This window comes from Petromyzon marinus, chromosome 29 (assembly GCF_048934315.1).
Source record: "Petromyzon marinus isolate PM22_M1 ecotype Great Lakes invasive population chromosome 29, UKy_Petmar_22M1.pri1.0, whole genome shotgun sequence".
Lineage (NCBI taxonomy): Eukaryota > Metazoa > Chordata > Hyperoartia > Petromyzontiformes > Petromyzontidae > Petromyzon > Petromyzon marinus.
The window spans coordinates 7,726,687-7,742,222 of record NC_133695.1 but is presented as its reverse complement, the minus strand read 5'-3'; the positions used below and the strand labels follow the sequence as shown (position 1 = coordinate 7,742,222).

At 58.5% G+C, this 15,536-nt stretch overlaps 1 protein-coding gene across 2 annotated transcripts in view; it reads right to left on the bottom strand.

Moving 5' to 3' along the window:
* Positions 1–3,764: 3,764 nt before the first annotated feature.
* LOC116947237 (protein jagged-1-like) overlaps positions 3,765–15,536 on the bottom strand; it is a 32,169-nt gene continuing 20,397 nt past the window's right edge. For both annotated transcript variants that reach the window (XM_032962753.2, XM_076070376.1), the window contains 14 exons: positions 14,802–14,970; positions 14,323–14,487; positions 11,539–11,652; positions 11,198–11,311; positions 10,309–10,422; positions 9,698–9,820; positions 8,999–9,026; positions 8,654–8,739; positions 8,160–8,273; positions 7,841–7,953; positions 7,277–7,510; positions 6,685–6,816; positions 6,111–6,291; positions 3,765–5,739 (listed from right to left, as the gene is read on the bottom strand). In XM_032962753.2, the coding sequence (XP_032818644.2) occupies positions 5,087–5,739; positions 6,111–6,291; positions 6,685–6,816; positions 7,277–7,510; positions 7,841–7,953; positions 8,160–8,273; positions 8,654–8,739; positions 8,999–9,026; positions 9,698–9,820; positions 10,309–10,422; positions 11,198–11,311; positions 11,539–11,652; positions 14,323–14,487; positions 14,802–14,970 (2,340 nt within the window). In that variant the 3' untranslated portion in view covers positions 3,765–5,086. The remainder of the gene's footprint in view (positions 5,740–6,110; positions 6,292–6,684; positions 6,817–7,276; positions 7,511–7,840; positions 7,954–8,159; positions 8,274–8,653; positions 8,740–8,998; positions 9,027–9,697; positions 9,821–10,308; positions 10,423–11,197; positions 11,312–11,538; positions 11,653–14,322; positions 14,488–14,801; positions 14,971–15,536) is intronic.

Below are 15,536 nucleotides of genomic sequence, written 5' to 3'. Positions count from 1 at the left end.
TGTAGCCTTAACATGCTTTAAGAACGAGTGCTGTTCGCGAGTAGCACCAATGAAGGCCGGCACGGTACACAGGGCGGTGGGTGGCCAGCACCATGCCCAGTCGCATTTGTCTCCTCAGTGTTGTATGCATGATGAACTTCTTTCGCACCGTACTGGCTACTCAGTTGAGGATGAGTAGAGGCCCAGGACCCGTTAAGATAATCGTCACTGATGTTGGCCGTGAGCGGGAATCGAACTGACGAGGTCGCATTCGTACCGCTGCGCGCTAACCGCTGCGCGCTAACCGCTGCGCGACCACCACTCCCCCCCCCCACCACCACGACAACGCCGCTGGCGTCGCCACGAGCTAGCCCCCGCATGGGGGGCCCCCTTGTGGCCGCTGGTACCGCCAACTGCCCGGTGTCGCGCGCTTGGGGCATTCCATGCAAATTTGGGAACCCAGCAAGTGGACTCCCGCGAGACCCCATCGCTCTCACCCAACAAACAGCTCTTCTGTGGCCCCGTCACCACACGGCCATCACTCCCGCCCATCACCTCCCATCCCTCATCCACCCACCATCATCATCAACCCGTTCAGAACCACCCCGCTCCCTCCCTCATCAGCCCACGCCATCCGCCTCCCCATGCGGCGAAAGCGTTCGAAATTTTTCTCCTAAAATAATTTTATATTTTATTTATGACTTTAAATTAAAATCGGCATCCGGCTGCGAACACAAGTCACGTGTTCTTGTTGTTGCAAAAGTAAGGAGGGTCATGGCGCATGAAACAATTAACCCGTTAAAACAACGACGGGTGGAGCCGAGTCGAAATGCCGACGATGGCGGGAATGGTGCGGCGTGAGTGCATGGACACGAAGACCTCCTCCTCATCCTCATCCTCCTCCTCATTCACCTCCTCATCCACCTCCTCCTCATCCACCTCCTCCTCATCCACCTCCTCATCCTCATTCACCTCCTCATCCACCCCCTCCTCATCCACCTCCTCGTCCTCACCTCGACGACCCCGGCGCGGTGCGTTTCGACTCGGGGCACGTTGGCTTTGCGGGGCTTTGCGTGGATGCGCTTTGACCATACTTCACCACTTACGCGGCAGCCTCGCGCTTGTAAGCATGAATGGCACCGAATATCAAATGTTGCTATTTTGACGTGAGTATAGCGGCCTCTAGTGGCTTACAAGGATCGCGCGATAATCCATTTCACGCAACGATTTTAAATGAATCAAAAGGTATTGATCACACTATTTAGCACACTATTTGTTCCTGGGTACTCAGTGTTATTTTTTAATTGCTTATGCCTAAAAAGTATAGAAAATGGCTATTGTTCCCCACAAACTTTGCTTTTGTGACCAGGACTTTATGTGAACGAAAGACCAATGCACACGTTTTCTCATTGAAAACAACAGTTATTAACGCACGCGGTGTGACGCAAGTATCCCGAGCCTGACGCCGACATTGACATCGATTACCCATTCTCTGCTCCTCTGTATCACCCGGGGCGGCTAAACTCTCGTGGTACCAATCCACGTGGCCACTAAAGGTGAATCGCGTGATTACCGCGTGATTACCGGGTGTGCACGGACAGCCCTCCTGTCAACTGCTGGACGAGGGCCCCCCCCGCCCCCACGCCGTGCGGGTCGTGGGTTGGGTGGGGGGCGGTCAAACTGCCCGTACATGGCCACGCTGGTCGGTGCGAGTTGGTGAAGGCGAGAAGCGTACACCGTGGGAGTTAGGAATTACACAATTCGCTTGCAATGATCCACATACGCACGAGGTACAATATAAACAAACTGGTACCAATAAGGTGTCGGTTTCAGCCCTCGCCCTAACGTGGGACCCATTGGCGTTAGGGTCACGTTACGGTGGTCAGTTCCACCGCGGTGGCACTTGCAGGTCAGTGCAGGGCTAATATTCAGCCAGAGCTGTCCGGGGCTGAACTCCGGAAAAAAAAATATTCCACGAGAAAACGAAACCCTAGGTTCGAGTCGAGTGCGAGCGAGGCAAGAGTTGACCTGGTGGAACTCTGCGTGAACCCGGGTGGACGCGAGGTCGGATGACCGAGCCGGGCGCGAGGTCGCCTGGGGGTGGATGAGATCCTCCTTGGAGCGGATTGAGTCCTTCCGCCTGACCATCGGAGGCTCGAGCGAGATGCGCGGTAGACGAGCGACTGTAGCAGCGGACGCTTTTTCTCCGGGACGGGACGGAGCTGGGAGCATCAGTGGACAACAACCTGGCTACGATCCGGAACTTTAAACTCACTCCACTCAGTGCGGGACTTAAACGAATTGCACCCCAGTGGGTCTACTTTACAATGTGCACCCCAGTAGTCTACTTTACACAGTGCACCCCAGTAGTCTACTTTACAGAGTGCACCCCAGTAGTCTACTTTACATAGTGCACCCCAGTAGTCTACTTTACAGAGTGCACCCCAGTGGGTCTACTTTACACAGTGCACCCCAGTGGTCTACTTTACAGAGTGCACCCCAGTAGTCTACTTTACACAGTGCACCCCAGTAGTCTACTTTACAGACTGCACCCCAGTAGTCTACTTTACAGAGTGCACCCCAGTAGTCTACTTTACACAGTGCACCCCAGTAGTCTACTTTACAGAGTGCACCCCAGTGGTCTACTTTACAGAGTGCACCCCAGTAGTCTACTTTACAAACTGCACCCCAGTGGGTCTACTTTACAATGTGCACCCCAGTAGTCAACTTTACACAGTGCACCCCAGTAGTCTACTTTACAGAGTGCACCCCAGTAGTCTACATTACAGAGTGCACCCCAGTAGTCTACTTTACAGACTGCACCCCAGTGGGTCTACTTTACACAGTACACCCCAGGGGGTCTACTTTACAGAGTGCACCCCAGTGGGTCTGCTTTACAGAGTGCACCCCAGTAGTCTACTTTACAGACTGCACCCCAGTAGTCTACTTTACAGAGTGCACCCCAGTGGGTCTACTTTACAGAGTGCACCCCAGTGGGTCTACTTTACACAGTGCACCCCAGGGGGTCTACTTTACAGAGTGCACCCCAGTAGTCTACTTTACACAGTGCACCCCAGTGGGTCTACTTTACAGAGTGCACCCCAGTAGTCTACTTTACAGAGTGCACCCCAGTAGTCTACTTTACAGAGTGCACCCCAGTAGTCTACTTTACAGAGTGCACCCCAGTGGGTCTACTTTACAGAGTGCACCCCAGTGGGTCTACTTTACAGAGTGCACCCCAGTAGTCTACTTTACAGAGTGCACCCCAGTAGTCTACTTTACAGAGTGCACCCCAGTGGGTCTACTTTACAGAGTGCACCCCAGTAGCCTACTTTACAGAGTGCACCCCAGTAGTCTACTTTACAGAGTGCACCCCAGTGGGTCTACTTTACAGAGTGCACCCCAGTGGGTCTACTTTACAGAGTGCACCCCAGTAGTCTACTTTACAGAGTGCACCCCAGTAGCCTACTTTACAGAGTGCACCCCAGTAGTCTACTTTACAGACTGCACCCCAGTGGGTCTACTTTATAGAGTGCACCCCGGTGGGATTTTACACAGTGCACTAAGTGGGGAAAATGTAGAACGTAACACTCCAGGGGAGCTCGTGTGGTCTTGTCTATTCGGTGTTTTTGGTTGCACTCTTTAAATCGTGTCATCATGAGGTGACCGCTGAATGGAAAGAGATCGCGGGGATTTTTCGCGGTGACCAGGGGGAGGCCTCTTTAAGTCTGACACTCAACGCCGCTCGGTTCTGCCCAACAACAACAACGCACGGACAAAAGCAGGCAGCTTCGCCTAAATATACTCTCGATTTGGGAAGAAAAATACGTGTTTTTTTTAATCAGTTTAAAATTTATAAAAAGTTTTACAAATAGCAGTGTAGAGAATAACATTTCTTAAATTAAATAGAAAAAAACCGCATTAAATAGAGGCCGCAGTTAACTGCACTAATGTAACTAATGCATTTAAATAATTAAATAATAACCATACATTTGTTTTTTTTCTTCTACATCGGTCACGTGGTGCAAAAACAAAGCGCGCAAATTTTCCACCGAGTGCGGCGACCTGGGACCACGGGGATTCGACTCTGAGAACGCGACCCCAGGCTCCCAGGTCCCTCTACTGCTCCCTTCTCCACTGGCTCATCTGAGCCGAGTCAACGCGGGGCCCTCGCGGTGCCGGCAGATTCTCCACTGGCTAGTTTCCGTGCCCAGTCAGGACCTGACCGTCACAAGACGTCTGCATCTGGCTCGAGGCCAAGCAGGGCCAGGGGCGGAGCTAATGGCGCGGTCGTTGCGAGCGAAGTCGGTTGGCGCACAGCGGGGAACCACCGTCACGGCGTCATCTGCACGAGTCTCGACTCGCGACTCGTTCATTGCTTGTGATATCGGTGGGACACGGCTGGGCTCCTGCAGTGAATGAACGTGGCGCCTCCTGGGCCGTGCCAGAGCTGGCTCGGTTGTGCAGTGGAAAGAGGAATAACAGTCAGAACCAGACACTGGCCCGACCCCACGTAGCCTGGCCACGGAGTCGCTGGCCTCGCTCCCCAGAGGGGGACCGCGCATGCCACGTGCGCTGCAGTGGGACACGCGCTCCCCCCTTGCTGTAGAAAACAGCACTGCAGCCAATCAGGAGCCCTGACCCAGCTCTATCCTTAACCCAAACCCCAGCCACATCTCTGCACGGTTATTGCGCTGCTAACACCAAACCTGAAAATGGAACGAAAAGTAAATAGGGTCTGGAGAAGCACAGGAAGTTGTGTCTCCAGGGTAGGAAGGGTTAAGGTGAGTGGGAGGGCTGGTTCTCGTGGGTGGTTGGCTAGTTGGTTGGGGGTAGGGCGCGAGTGTTGTTGGCCGTCTTCATCCCCATGACAGTGCAGTCTTGGCAAAGGCCACTCCTCCAATCTGGTGCTCACAGTGCCAGCATGAACCATGCCTCCAGGTCACGACGCCAGCTCTGAATAATTTCCTGCAGTGTTTTACCACTCAATCTCCCCTTTCCGCAGTCCAGGGGTAGGGAGCAGGGTCAATTAAATCTTCATCATCATTATCTACTCGGGGACGCTATGAGCAAGGAAATAATTACAAGAGACGTGGGGTGTGGGGGGTCACACAAGGTCCTCGGCGCGCTGCGACCCCCACACGCGGTTGTCCCTCTTGGGGAGCCGGTTGGGCTGCTTGGGCTGCAGGGCGACGATGGAGGCCGCTGGGCCTCCGGGCCCCTCCCCGCCGGGCCCCACACCGGGCCCCGACGCCCTGTACTCCACGGCGGTGGCCGCCGCAGGGAGTCGCGACTTCCTGTCCACGGCCGCCAGAACGTCGGGCCGCAGGCCGCAGGCCCCGGGCCTCAGGGCCACTTTCTCCTCATCCTCGTCCTCCTCATCGTGGTGGTGATGATGGTCGTGGTTATGATCGTGGCGGTGATCGTGGTGGTTGTGGTCGTGTTCACCCACGCCCCTCTCTGTGGCCCCTGGGTCGGCCCGAGCGATCAGGTTCTTGATGCGGTCGAGCGGCAGTCGCTGGTTGTTGGAGGTGGCGGTGGCGGTGGTGGCGGTGGCGGCGGTGACGCCGGTGGCGCGATCGACACCGGGGCCGCCGGGGGCGATGGTCACCGGAGACCTCACTTCGGCCGGCAGCACGGACACAAAGGCCTTGTGCTCCTTTGCGCGGCGCTGGCGGCAGAGCCAGAGCAGGCCGAGCGCGAGGAGGCAGGCGAGCCACAGCACCCCGATGAGCACGGCGAGCAGCGGCAGCAGGAAGCCTGGAGGGCAGCAGCATTAGCAAAATCATAATCGGGACCGTCACGGCTACAACACTGCATCAGCACCATCACCTACTGCATCAGCACCATCACCCACTTCATCAGCACCAACACCCACTTCATCAGCACCATCACTCACTGCATCAGCACCATCACTCACGACATCAGCACCATCGTCCACTGCATCAGCACCAACACCCACTTCATCAGCACCATCACTCACTGCATCAGCACCATCACTCACGACATCAGCCCCATCGCCCACTGCATCAGCACCATCACTCAGTTCATCAGCACCATCACTCACGACATCAGCACCATCGCCCACTGCATCAGCACCATCGCAGACGTCCTCAACACCACCCTCTCACCTGGTTCCCGGGGTGCGCGGTCCAGAATCTCCACCTTGACCTCGGCCAGCGCCCTGAGCGCCGTGCCGTTCACCTGCAGCTGCTGGATCGCCTCCAGAAGCTGTCCCGTGACGTCGCGCAGTGACCCGGGGCCCTGGGGGCCTGGTCCCCCGCGGGATCCCGACAGGACGCTGCCCACGGACTGCGGAGTGGGGTTGGGGTTGAAGGCAAGGGTCGAGAAAAGGGTCACAGTTAGGGTCAGGGGGCTGTCTCTAGATCCCTGCAGTGGAGACCCATCCGACGGCAGTGGTGCGAGCCAGCAATTGCAGGGCTGAACCTCCACCTTGACCTTATATCTACACAGCAGAGGGCAGTGCAGCAAATCTATTGTTGTACTGCACTTTGCGATTGACCCTGCGTGTTTAAGGTGTGCATGCGCATGCGCTCGGGTCTGTCCGCGTGGGGGAGTGGCGGTGCTGTGGTTGGCGCATGGCACTACCCCCCCCCCTCCCCTCACGCCATCGATGTCGGCCGTGGTAACCCGGCAACCGCCGACATCGGTGGCGTAAACATGAACCGGTGGAGCCGCACTCACCACGGTGACGGTGACCTGGCCGGGCCCCGGTGTGGCCGCCTCACAAAGCAGCACGACGGGCCGGGCGGGGGACAGGTCCCGCATCGCCGGCGAAAAGCGCAGCTCCGAGCACACCTGCTCCACCGTGAGGCCCTGCGAGTGTGGGGGGGGGCGACAGGATCACAGCTCACACGTGGGGCTACACTCACTGTGACGGGGCTAGCGCACACACGTGGACGCGCAACCGCATCAACCGATACAACAGAAAGACAAAGATTCCCCCCACGCCCGTATAGCCTTAACAGACTGTTGAGGCAAGTGCTGTTAGCGAGCATCTATGAAGGTCCGGCATGGCACACGAGGGGTTGGTTGGTTCGCACTACGCCGGGCCGCCTTTATCTCCCGAGTACCAAATACTCACACTTGAGGTTGAGTCAACCTAGGGGAGGCCCAGAACCGGTTCATATTATTATCGTCACGGATGTTGACCGTGAATGGGAATCGAACTCGGGTCGCCGGGTTCTTACAGACATATACACCCACACACAACGACATGTGCACACACACCCACGCGCGCGTGTACGCACGCACACCCACGCGCGCGTGTGCGTACCGGCTGCATGTGTGCCGGGTTGAAGTAGAGCGTGATGCGAGAACAGCGGGCGTCGCTGTGTGGGGGGTCACTCGGGAGGCACGCGTCCCTCGGGGGCTCCCTCGGGGGCCAGCACTCCCCCCAGTCAGCGCAAGGGGGCGCCAGGCACCCCCGCGGCCCCACGGGGCGGCACGTCTGGTGCGAGCCGCACCGAGCCCCCCCTCTCAGCGAGCACGGGCGATCGCCACACCACACCTGGGCAGGGCAGAGGAGTTCGGTTAGGGGAGGGGGGGCACGGGGACATATGTGGCACAGCTTTCTCAGAACGACCATCCTATCCCGTAATGACCAGCCTGTCAAACTTTGCATTTTCTTTTTTTTCAATGTCAATCCTGTTATAGCCGTCCCACGGTAACCATCTCACAATAACCAGCCTGCAATTCAGAGCCATCCCATTCATAACCATCACACCCATTAATAGTCACTTAACAATAACCGTCGCATTTTGGCCATCCCAATTATACGCGTGCAACAATGTTCCGTTTAACCCCGCGGCGGCAGCGGCTCGCTGGTGGACTGCCTGACCTTGGTGCAGTTGACGAGCCCGCCCGAGCACTCGCACGCGTTGCACTCGTCGTCCCAGCGCGAGCCGTGCGCCCGCAGCCGCCCGTGGTGGAAACACGGCCGTTCGTGCGCGGCTAACGGGGGAGGGGGGGGGGGCAAGGGGAGACACGGGTGAGGCCGACGCGGCTGATGCACCGCACGCAGGAGACGCAGGTGACGCGGACGGGTGGTGTGGTCACGGAGGCACGGTCACCGATGGTCCGGTCACGATGTGGTGACTTCACCGGGGGGGGGTACGGGCGGCACGACCTCCGCCCGTGGGCGCCGTCGCGTCGCTCACCTTCCTGGCAGAGGCTTCCCGAGCGGCCGAGGGGACAAACGCAGCGGAACGCGTTGATCTCGTCCATGCACGTGGCGCCAGCGGAGCACGGGCTCGACTGGCACTCGTCGATGTCTGCACGGCACGGGCACAGCGCAGGGTCAAGGCTGGGCATCACGGGACGGCTTGCCGTGCATCAAGAGAGTAACGGAGGCACCACCGGAAGGTAAGCGCATTCGTGAGCGCGCAACTCTTACAACCTAGGTTTGGGGGAGATGAGGAGGACCACGATTTGAGTGAGCGTCAAACACTGGACGGGACGGAAGCGGTCTCGGTTCAAAGACGCCGCGATGGACGGACGGGAGCGGAGAAACGACGTGAGGAGACGTCGGTGAAGGACACGGTCACGGCCCACGGTCAAAAAGCCCATGAGTAGAACGGAGAGGAGGATGCTGCGCATTGCGGGCTGAGCGTTTCCGTGCGTTACGAGAAGGGCGAAGGCATCGGCCACTCACTGATGCGGCAGTCGGGCCCCGCGAAGCCCGGGGAGCACTCGCAGCGGTACCAGTTGTCCCCGTCCACGCACGTGCCGCCGTTGTAGCTGTAGCGGCAGAAGGAGAGCGCAGGGGCACAAACTCGTCACGCACCTCGTCGCGCACTGGCGCCAGGTTCTGGCTTGGCTCTCGTCATCCCGTGTCACCGCGTGCGCCGCCGCCGCCGCCGCCGCCACCCAACGACGGGCAGTGGCAACGGCTCCCCGCGCCCCCCGCCGCTGGCGCCGGGCGCCCCCGAGCTCCGTGGCTCCGTGCGTTTATTTAAGGAGACAAGAGGAAAAAATGCGTGGCTCACATCCAACTCACCAAGGGTGGGGGTTGCAGTCGTTGGTGTCTTTGGCAGGACGTGGGAGCGAAAGGAGAGGAGAGAGCGGAGAGACATGAATGATTAATATTCCATAACGTAAAGCGACGGGCACTGCGCGCAACACGACACGGCGGCTAAATGCGGAGCGACTTGGTGGGGCAGAGCGACGGACAAAGGGATCCAGAGGCCTGGAAAACACCAGCCCAGCCACACTGGGCCAGGCTCGCCAACCTCACGCTCATCAAAAACACTACCACCCGAACCCCAACACGAACCCCATTCCAAATCCTAACTCGACCCGAACCCATAACCATAACCCCTAATCCCAACACTAACTCTACCCTAACACGTAAGCATAACCTCTAATACGAACACAAATTCTACCCTACCCCGAAACCCTAACCCCTCACCCCAAAACGAACCCGACCCTACCCTAATCCCAATGCTAATCCTACCCTAACTATAACCCCTAACCCTAAGCATTTCCTACCCTGACCCCTAAGTGTGACCACAGACAAAACCCCGTCGGTCGTAGTGTGCGGTGGTGGTCATCGGGCGAAGTGTCCGCGCTGGTGGCGCTGCTGTTCGGTGGAGGTGTTGGCGGTTGTGGTGGCGTCCGGTGGGGTGGGGGGGGCACTGGGGCGGAGTGTCCGCTGGCTGTGTCGGTGTCCCGTGAGTGGTGCGCTGCGGGCCCTCACTGTGCGCACACATGGGCCCCTCCCAGCCGTCGCGGCACACGCAGGTGAAGGAGGACGAGTCGGCGCCCCCCACGCACGTGCCTCCGTTCTGGCACGGGCTCGACGCACAGCTGCTGTTCCTGGCTGGGGGGGGGCGGGGGGGGGCAAGGGGGAGGGGCGCGTCGCGTTTGTGAGACAATCAATGTCTGTGCCTTAATGGAAAAAAGCGTGCGCATGTCGGCAAGCGACTTGCGGGGGGACGGGGAATGCTGGCGTGGAAGTGGACGTGTGCGAGTGTGCGAGCGCGGGAGTGTACGAGTGGTTGTGTATGCGAGTGTGCAGTTACGTGAGAGTGTAACCGTGGGAAGTGTGCAGGGTGCGAGTGAGCGAATGTGCGAGTGTGTAAGCGTGTTTCTGTGAGCATGTGAGTGAGCATGTGAGTGTGTGAGCGTGTGAGTGAGCATGTGAGTGAGTGTGTGAGCGAGGGTGTGAGTGAGTGTGTGAGTGTGTGAGCGTGTAAGTGAGTGTGTGAGCGTGTGAGTGAGCGTGTGAGCGAGTGTGTGAGCGAGTGTGTAAGCGTGTGTGTGAGTGTGTAAGCGTGTGTGTGAGTGTGCATGTGGACGTGTACCCACCCACGCTGCAGGTGCTGCCCTCCCACCCCAGGGGGCAGTGGCACACGAACGAGTCCCCGTGGTCGTAGCACGTGCCGCCGTTGTGACACGCAGTCTCATCGCACTGGCTCTCACCTGCCACACACACAGCCGTGTACATTGGTCCACAGGCACACGCAAAGATCCCCCGCTCCGGTCTGCCCCCACAGCCGGGGGGTTGCAGGCTGGGACGGCGCACGAGGAAGTGGTGTGGCCAGCTTCATGCCTTTGTCTCCCCACCACTTGACGTGCACACACCGTCCATGTAAGAAAGTTAAAGCTGAGGCGACCTAGCAAAGGCCCAGGACCGGTGCAGATATTCACCGCTAATGTTTATCGAGGCTGGTAATCGCAGTGCGCAGACTACTGCTGTACAGCGCACACACACAGCTCAAGACGCACACGTACACACATCAATCCACACACACACACAGCTCCTCCGTATAGCTTTAACAGACTGTTGGGGCAAGTGCTGTTTGCCAGTACCACCTTTGAAGGCCGGCACGGCACACAAGGGGGTGGGTGGCCAGCACTGTTATTGATCGTGAGCGGGAATCGAACTCGGGTCGCCGGGTTCATAGCACAGACTCAAGACGCACACGTACACACATCAATCCACACGCACACACATGCGCGCACTCTCATCATCACGACGGAGCCCCCCCCCCTCCCCCCGTAGGTTTGACGGAGTGAGGCTGGGGTGAACATGAGACTTGGGGGAGTCTGCACAACCCCTGGGAGAGGGGGCTGGTACCAACAAGCCCAGATAGAGGGTGGTGGGGGGCAGGATGGGTGAGCTGGGACCAGTGGAGTTTGGACGAGGATCGGGGGGGTGGGGGGCTTCAGGGGGAGAAGGGGGGGGGGTGCTCACGTGAGTGGCAGGTGCGTCCCTTCCAGCCGTTGCGGCACTGGCACTGGAAGTCGTTGACCAGGTCGCGGCAGCGCCCGCCGTTGTGGCACGGGTTGGGGTGGCAGTCGTTGATGTCTGCCCGAGGGTGGTGGTGGTGGGGGGGAAGGGAACGATCGTCGGTGATTGCGCTTTGGGATAAAGAGTGGCGGGGGTGTCTCGCGAGAGTCGTCACGACGCGAGTGTGCCAGGGCGCGTGGACAGTGTGCGCTCTGCGGATGCGTGATTGCAATGTCGTGCGTAAGTACTTGCGTATGTGCGTGCGTGTGTGCACGTGTGTGTGTGTGTGCGCGCGTGCCACGCACCGGTCTGGCAGAGGTCGCCCTCCCAGCCCTCGGGACACACGCACTGGAAGGCGCTCACGCCGTCGATGCACGTGCCCCCGTTGTGGCACGGGTTGAGCTGGCAGTCGTTGATGTCTGCGCAGGGTCACGGGCGAGAGAAACGAGGGAGCGCCATCACACTCTCAGCGTCGTCATCGCTATCGTCATTCAGTGGGTGGACAACTTCTACCCGTGCCTTGCTGTCTCCCCATCTTCTCTTGTCTCCTTCGCTCTCCAGCTCTGTCCTTCCTTTGCCGAGTCCCCCACGACATCGTCTCTCCACCTCTTCCTTGTCCCATATCTGAGTCTCATTCCCCAGATCCTCGTCTCAAGAGACCGACCTCGTGTGACTAAACAACTTCAGCCTGGTTCTAGCCTCCCGTGCGTTGCTCCTACCCCTACCGCGCACCCACGTGTGTGTGTGTTCTCCATCCGTAGTGTGGTGCTGGCCACCCACCACCCCCTTGTCTACCGTGCTGGCCTTCACAGGTGCTCGCTATCAGCACTTGCCCAAACAGTCTGCTAAGGTTATAGGAGGCTCTTTGTCTTTGTCCGTACACCCAGCCAGGTCTCGTTTTAACATCTGCCACCACCACCACCGCGCTTCTAAGAAATTAAACGTCTGCAGTGCACGATCCAAGAACGCGTGGCTATAAGAGCACGTGGTCGTGCCAAGCGGAACCCCCCCCCCGATGCGTGTCAAGGACAAACAATGTTTTCAATCGGCGAACATTTCCAGCTGCGATGTACGGACGGGAACCCGGGACGCCGGTGAACACGGAGCAAGTTGCCCATGAGATGGGCAGAGGGGGCACGGAGACAGCGCGCTTGGAACAGCGCCGAGAGTCAGAAGCACCCAACACGAATGAGGGAACCAACTCGGGAAAACTCCCCGTTGGCCGCCGAGCGGGCGAGCGGTATTGGCCGAGAGGGACGAAGGGCCGACGGGCGAGACTGGCGACGGTAATGGCATACAAGCGAGACAATGCGGCTGAAAAGATGACCAGGGCAGAGGTGAAGCGATGAGATGAGTTCGGAAGCGAGACGGATGGCGGTGCCCGCAGGACCGTGAGAGATGGAGAAGCGTGGAGAGACCACGAACGAGGACGATGGTTTAAAAGAAATCGGAAAGAAAAGTCGTCACCTCGTGTCCGTCCTGATCGGGCGGGAATGCGAGAGCGGAAGAGAAAGCGGAAAGATGTTTACGACGCGGCCACCGGACGTCGGGATTCACGCTCACGCACGCGAACACAGCAGCAGCGGAGAGAGCATGTCCGCACATCCACACACGTCCGCACATCCACACAACCACACGTCCACACAACCACACGTCCACACAACCACACGTCCACACAACCACACTTCCACACAACCACACGTCCACACGTCCACACAACCACACGTCCACACAACCACACGTCCACACAACCACACGTCCACACAACCACACGTCCACACATCCACACAACCACACGTCCACACATCCACACAACCACACGTCCACACATCCACACAACCACACGTCCACACAACCACACGTCCACACGTCCACACAACCACACATCCACACGTCCACACAACCACACGTCCACACATCCACACAACCACACGTCCACACGTCCACACAACCACACGTCCACACATCCACACAACCACACGTCCACACAACCACACGTCCACACAACCACACGTCCACACGTCCACACAACCACACGTCCACACAACCACACATCCACACATCCACACAACCACACGTCCACACAACCACACGTCCACACAACCACACGTCCACACGTCCACACAACCACACGTCCACACAACCACACGTCCACACGTCCACACAACCACACGTCCACACAACCACACGTCCACACATCCACACAACCACACGTCCACACATCCACACAACCACACGTCCACACAACCACACGTCCACACGTCCACACAACCACACGTCCACACGTCCACACAACCACACATCCACACGTCCACACAACCACACGTCCACACATCCACACAACCACACGTCCACACGTCCACACAACCACACGTCCACACATCCACACAACCACACGTCCACACGTCCACACAACCACACGTCCACACAACCACACGTCCACACGTCCACACAACCACACGTCCACACAACCACACGTCCGCCGAGCCGAGTGGCTCCGGTCAATGTCGCGATGCGTGAGCGGTGCCGTGTGTCGCAGGTCTCACGTGAAACCCTGCAGCCACTAGAGGCGCTCGCGCCTCACCACAATGTCAACATAATTCGAGATTCTCCACTCGAATCGCGACCCCAAAGTGGGACGAGTGATCGACCCCCGCGAAGGCGAGTGGACTCGGGTGGGCCAAAGGGACATTGGTTGGTGAACCGGCCCTGATCAGCATCATCAGCAATAATAATAATAATTGAAGTTTATAAAGCGCCCTTAAACAATGCAGGATCATCAGCGGACCATAGGGACATTGGTTGGTGAACCGGCCCTGATCAGCATCATCAGCAATAACAATAATGAAAGTTTATAAAGCCTCCTTAAACAATGCAGGATCATCAGTGGACCATAGGGACATTGGTTGGCGCATTGGCCCTGATCAGCATCATCAGCAATAATAATAATAATTAAAGTTTATAAAGCGCCCTTAAACAATGCAGGATCATCAGCAACTGTAGCAACAGCATCACCAACATCAACACCCCACTTGCACCCGGTCCTGGGGGGCATTGTTGTTGTTGTTGTCGTTGTGGAGGCCACTCACTCTGGTGGCAGTAGGTGCCGGTGAAGCCCTGCAGGCAGGAGCAGCTGAAGCGGCCCCCTGGGAGACTCGCGCAGCGCCCGTGGGGGCCGCACACCCCCGAAGACACGAAGCGGACGCCCCCCGCCGTCGTGTTGGAGGCCACGGCCACCGTGCAACTGTCAATCACTTGGTGGGGGAGGGGTGTGGGGGCGGACCACATGGGGGGGAGGGGGGGGGGTGGCGTCGTCAGGACCAATGATGTTTTTACTTGGAACCTGTAACCTATATTGGAATGTCTGATTATGCTATTGGTAATATGGTGGTAATAATGGTGGGGTTGGTGGTGATGATGGGACTGGTGGTGATGGCGGTGGTGATGGTGAGGCTGATGGGGCTGGTGGTGATGATGGGGCTGGTAGTGATGGTGGGAATGGTTGTGATGGCGGTGCTGGTGACTACGATGGAGTTGATGTTGATGCGGGGGGATGATGGCACCGTACCCTGGCAGGGAGCCATGCGGCAGTGGTCGCGCAGCTTGGAGCAATCCGCGCCCTCGTGGTCCTCTCCGCACGAGCACTCGAATCCGGTGCCAGTCGCGGTGCAAGTCCCCCCGTTCCGGCACGGAGCCGATGAGCAGGGGTCGCCCCCCGTGGACACCCCCACGGCATTCTGGGAGAAACGCGTGCACACGCGTTGTCATTGTGGGAGTCCGAATCCCAACCACGGCTAACGTCAGTGGCGAGTGATACCCGAACTCATCCTGGACCCCTCCCAACCCCATCCGCCTTTTCCTTCACTGACCAAGGTGGTAAAGTATGGTCACATTTCCCCTATTACTGGCATGGCGTGGTGAGGCATTCGTCCAGCAGTGGATTGAGAAAGGGGCTGTGTGTTGCTGTCACAGTGACTGCAGTGAATGCGCGGCAGGCAGTACGTGGCGTGAATACAGAGGTCCGAGAGCGCTTTCCCCTCTTCGCACCCACCCCGCACCCACTCCGCACTCACTCCACACTCCTCACCCACTCCGCACTCACTCCGCACTCACTCCGCACTCACCCCGCACCCACCCCGCACCCACTCCGCACCCACTCCGCACCCACTCCGCACTCACTCCACACTCCGCACTCACTCCGCACTCACTCCACACTCCTCACTCACCCCGCACTCACTCCGCACCCACCCTGCACTCACTCCGCACCAAACCGAGCGAGACCCCAGGTACAAAGCAGCAGCGG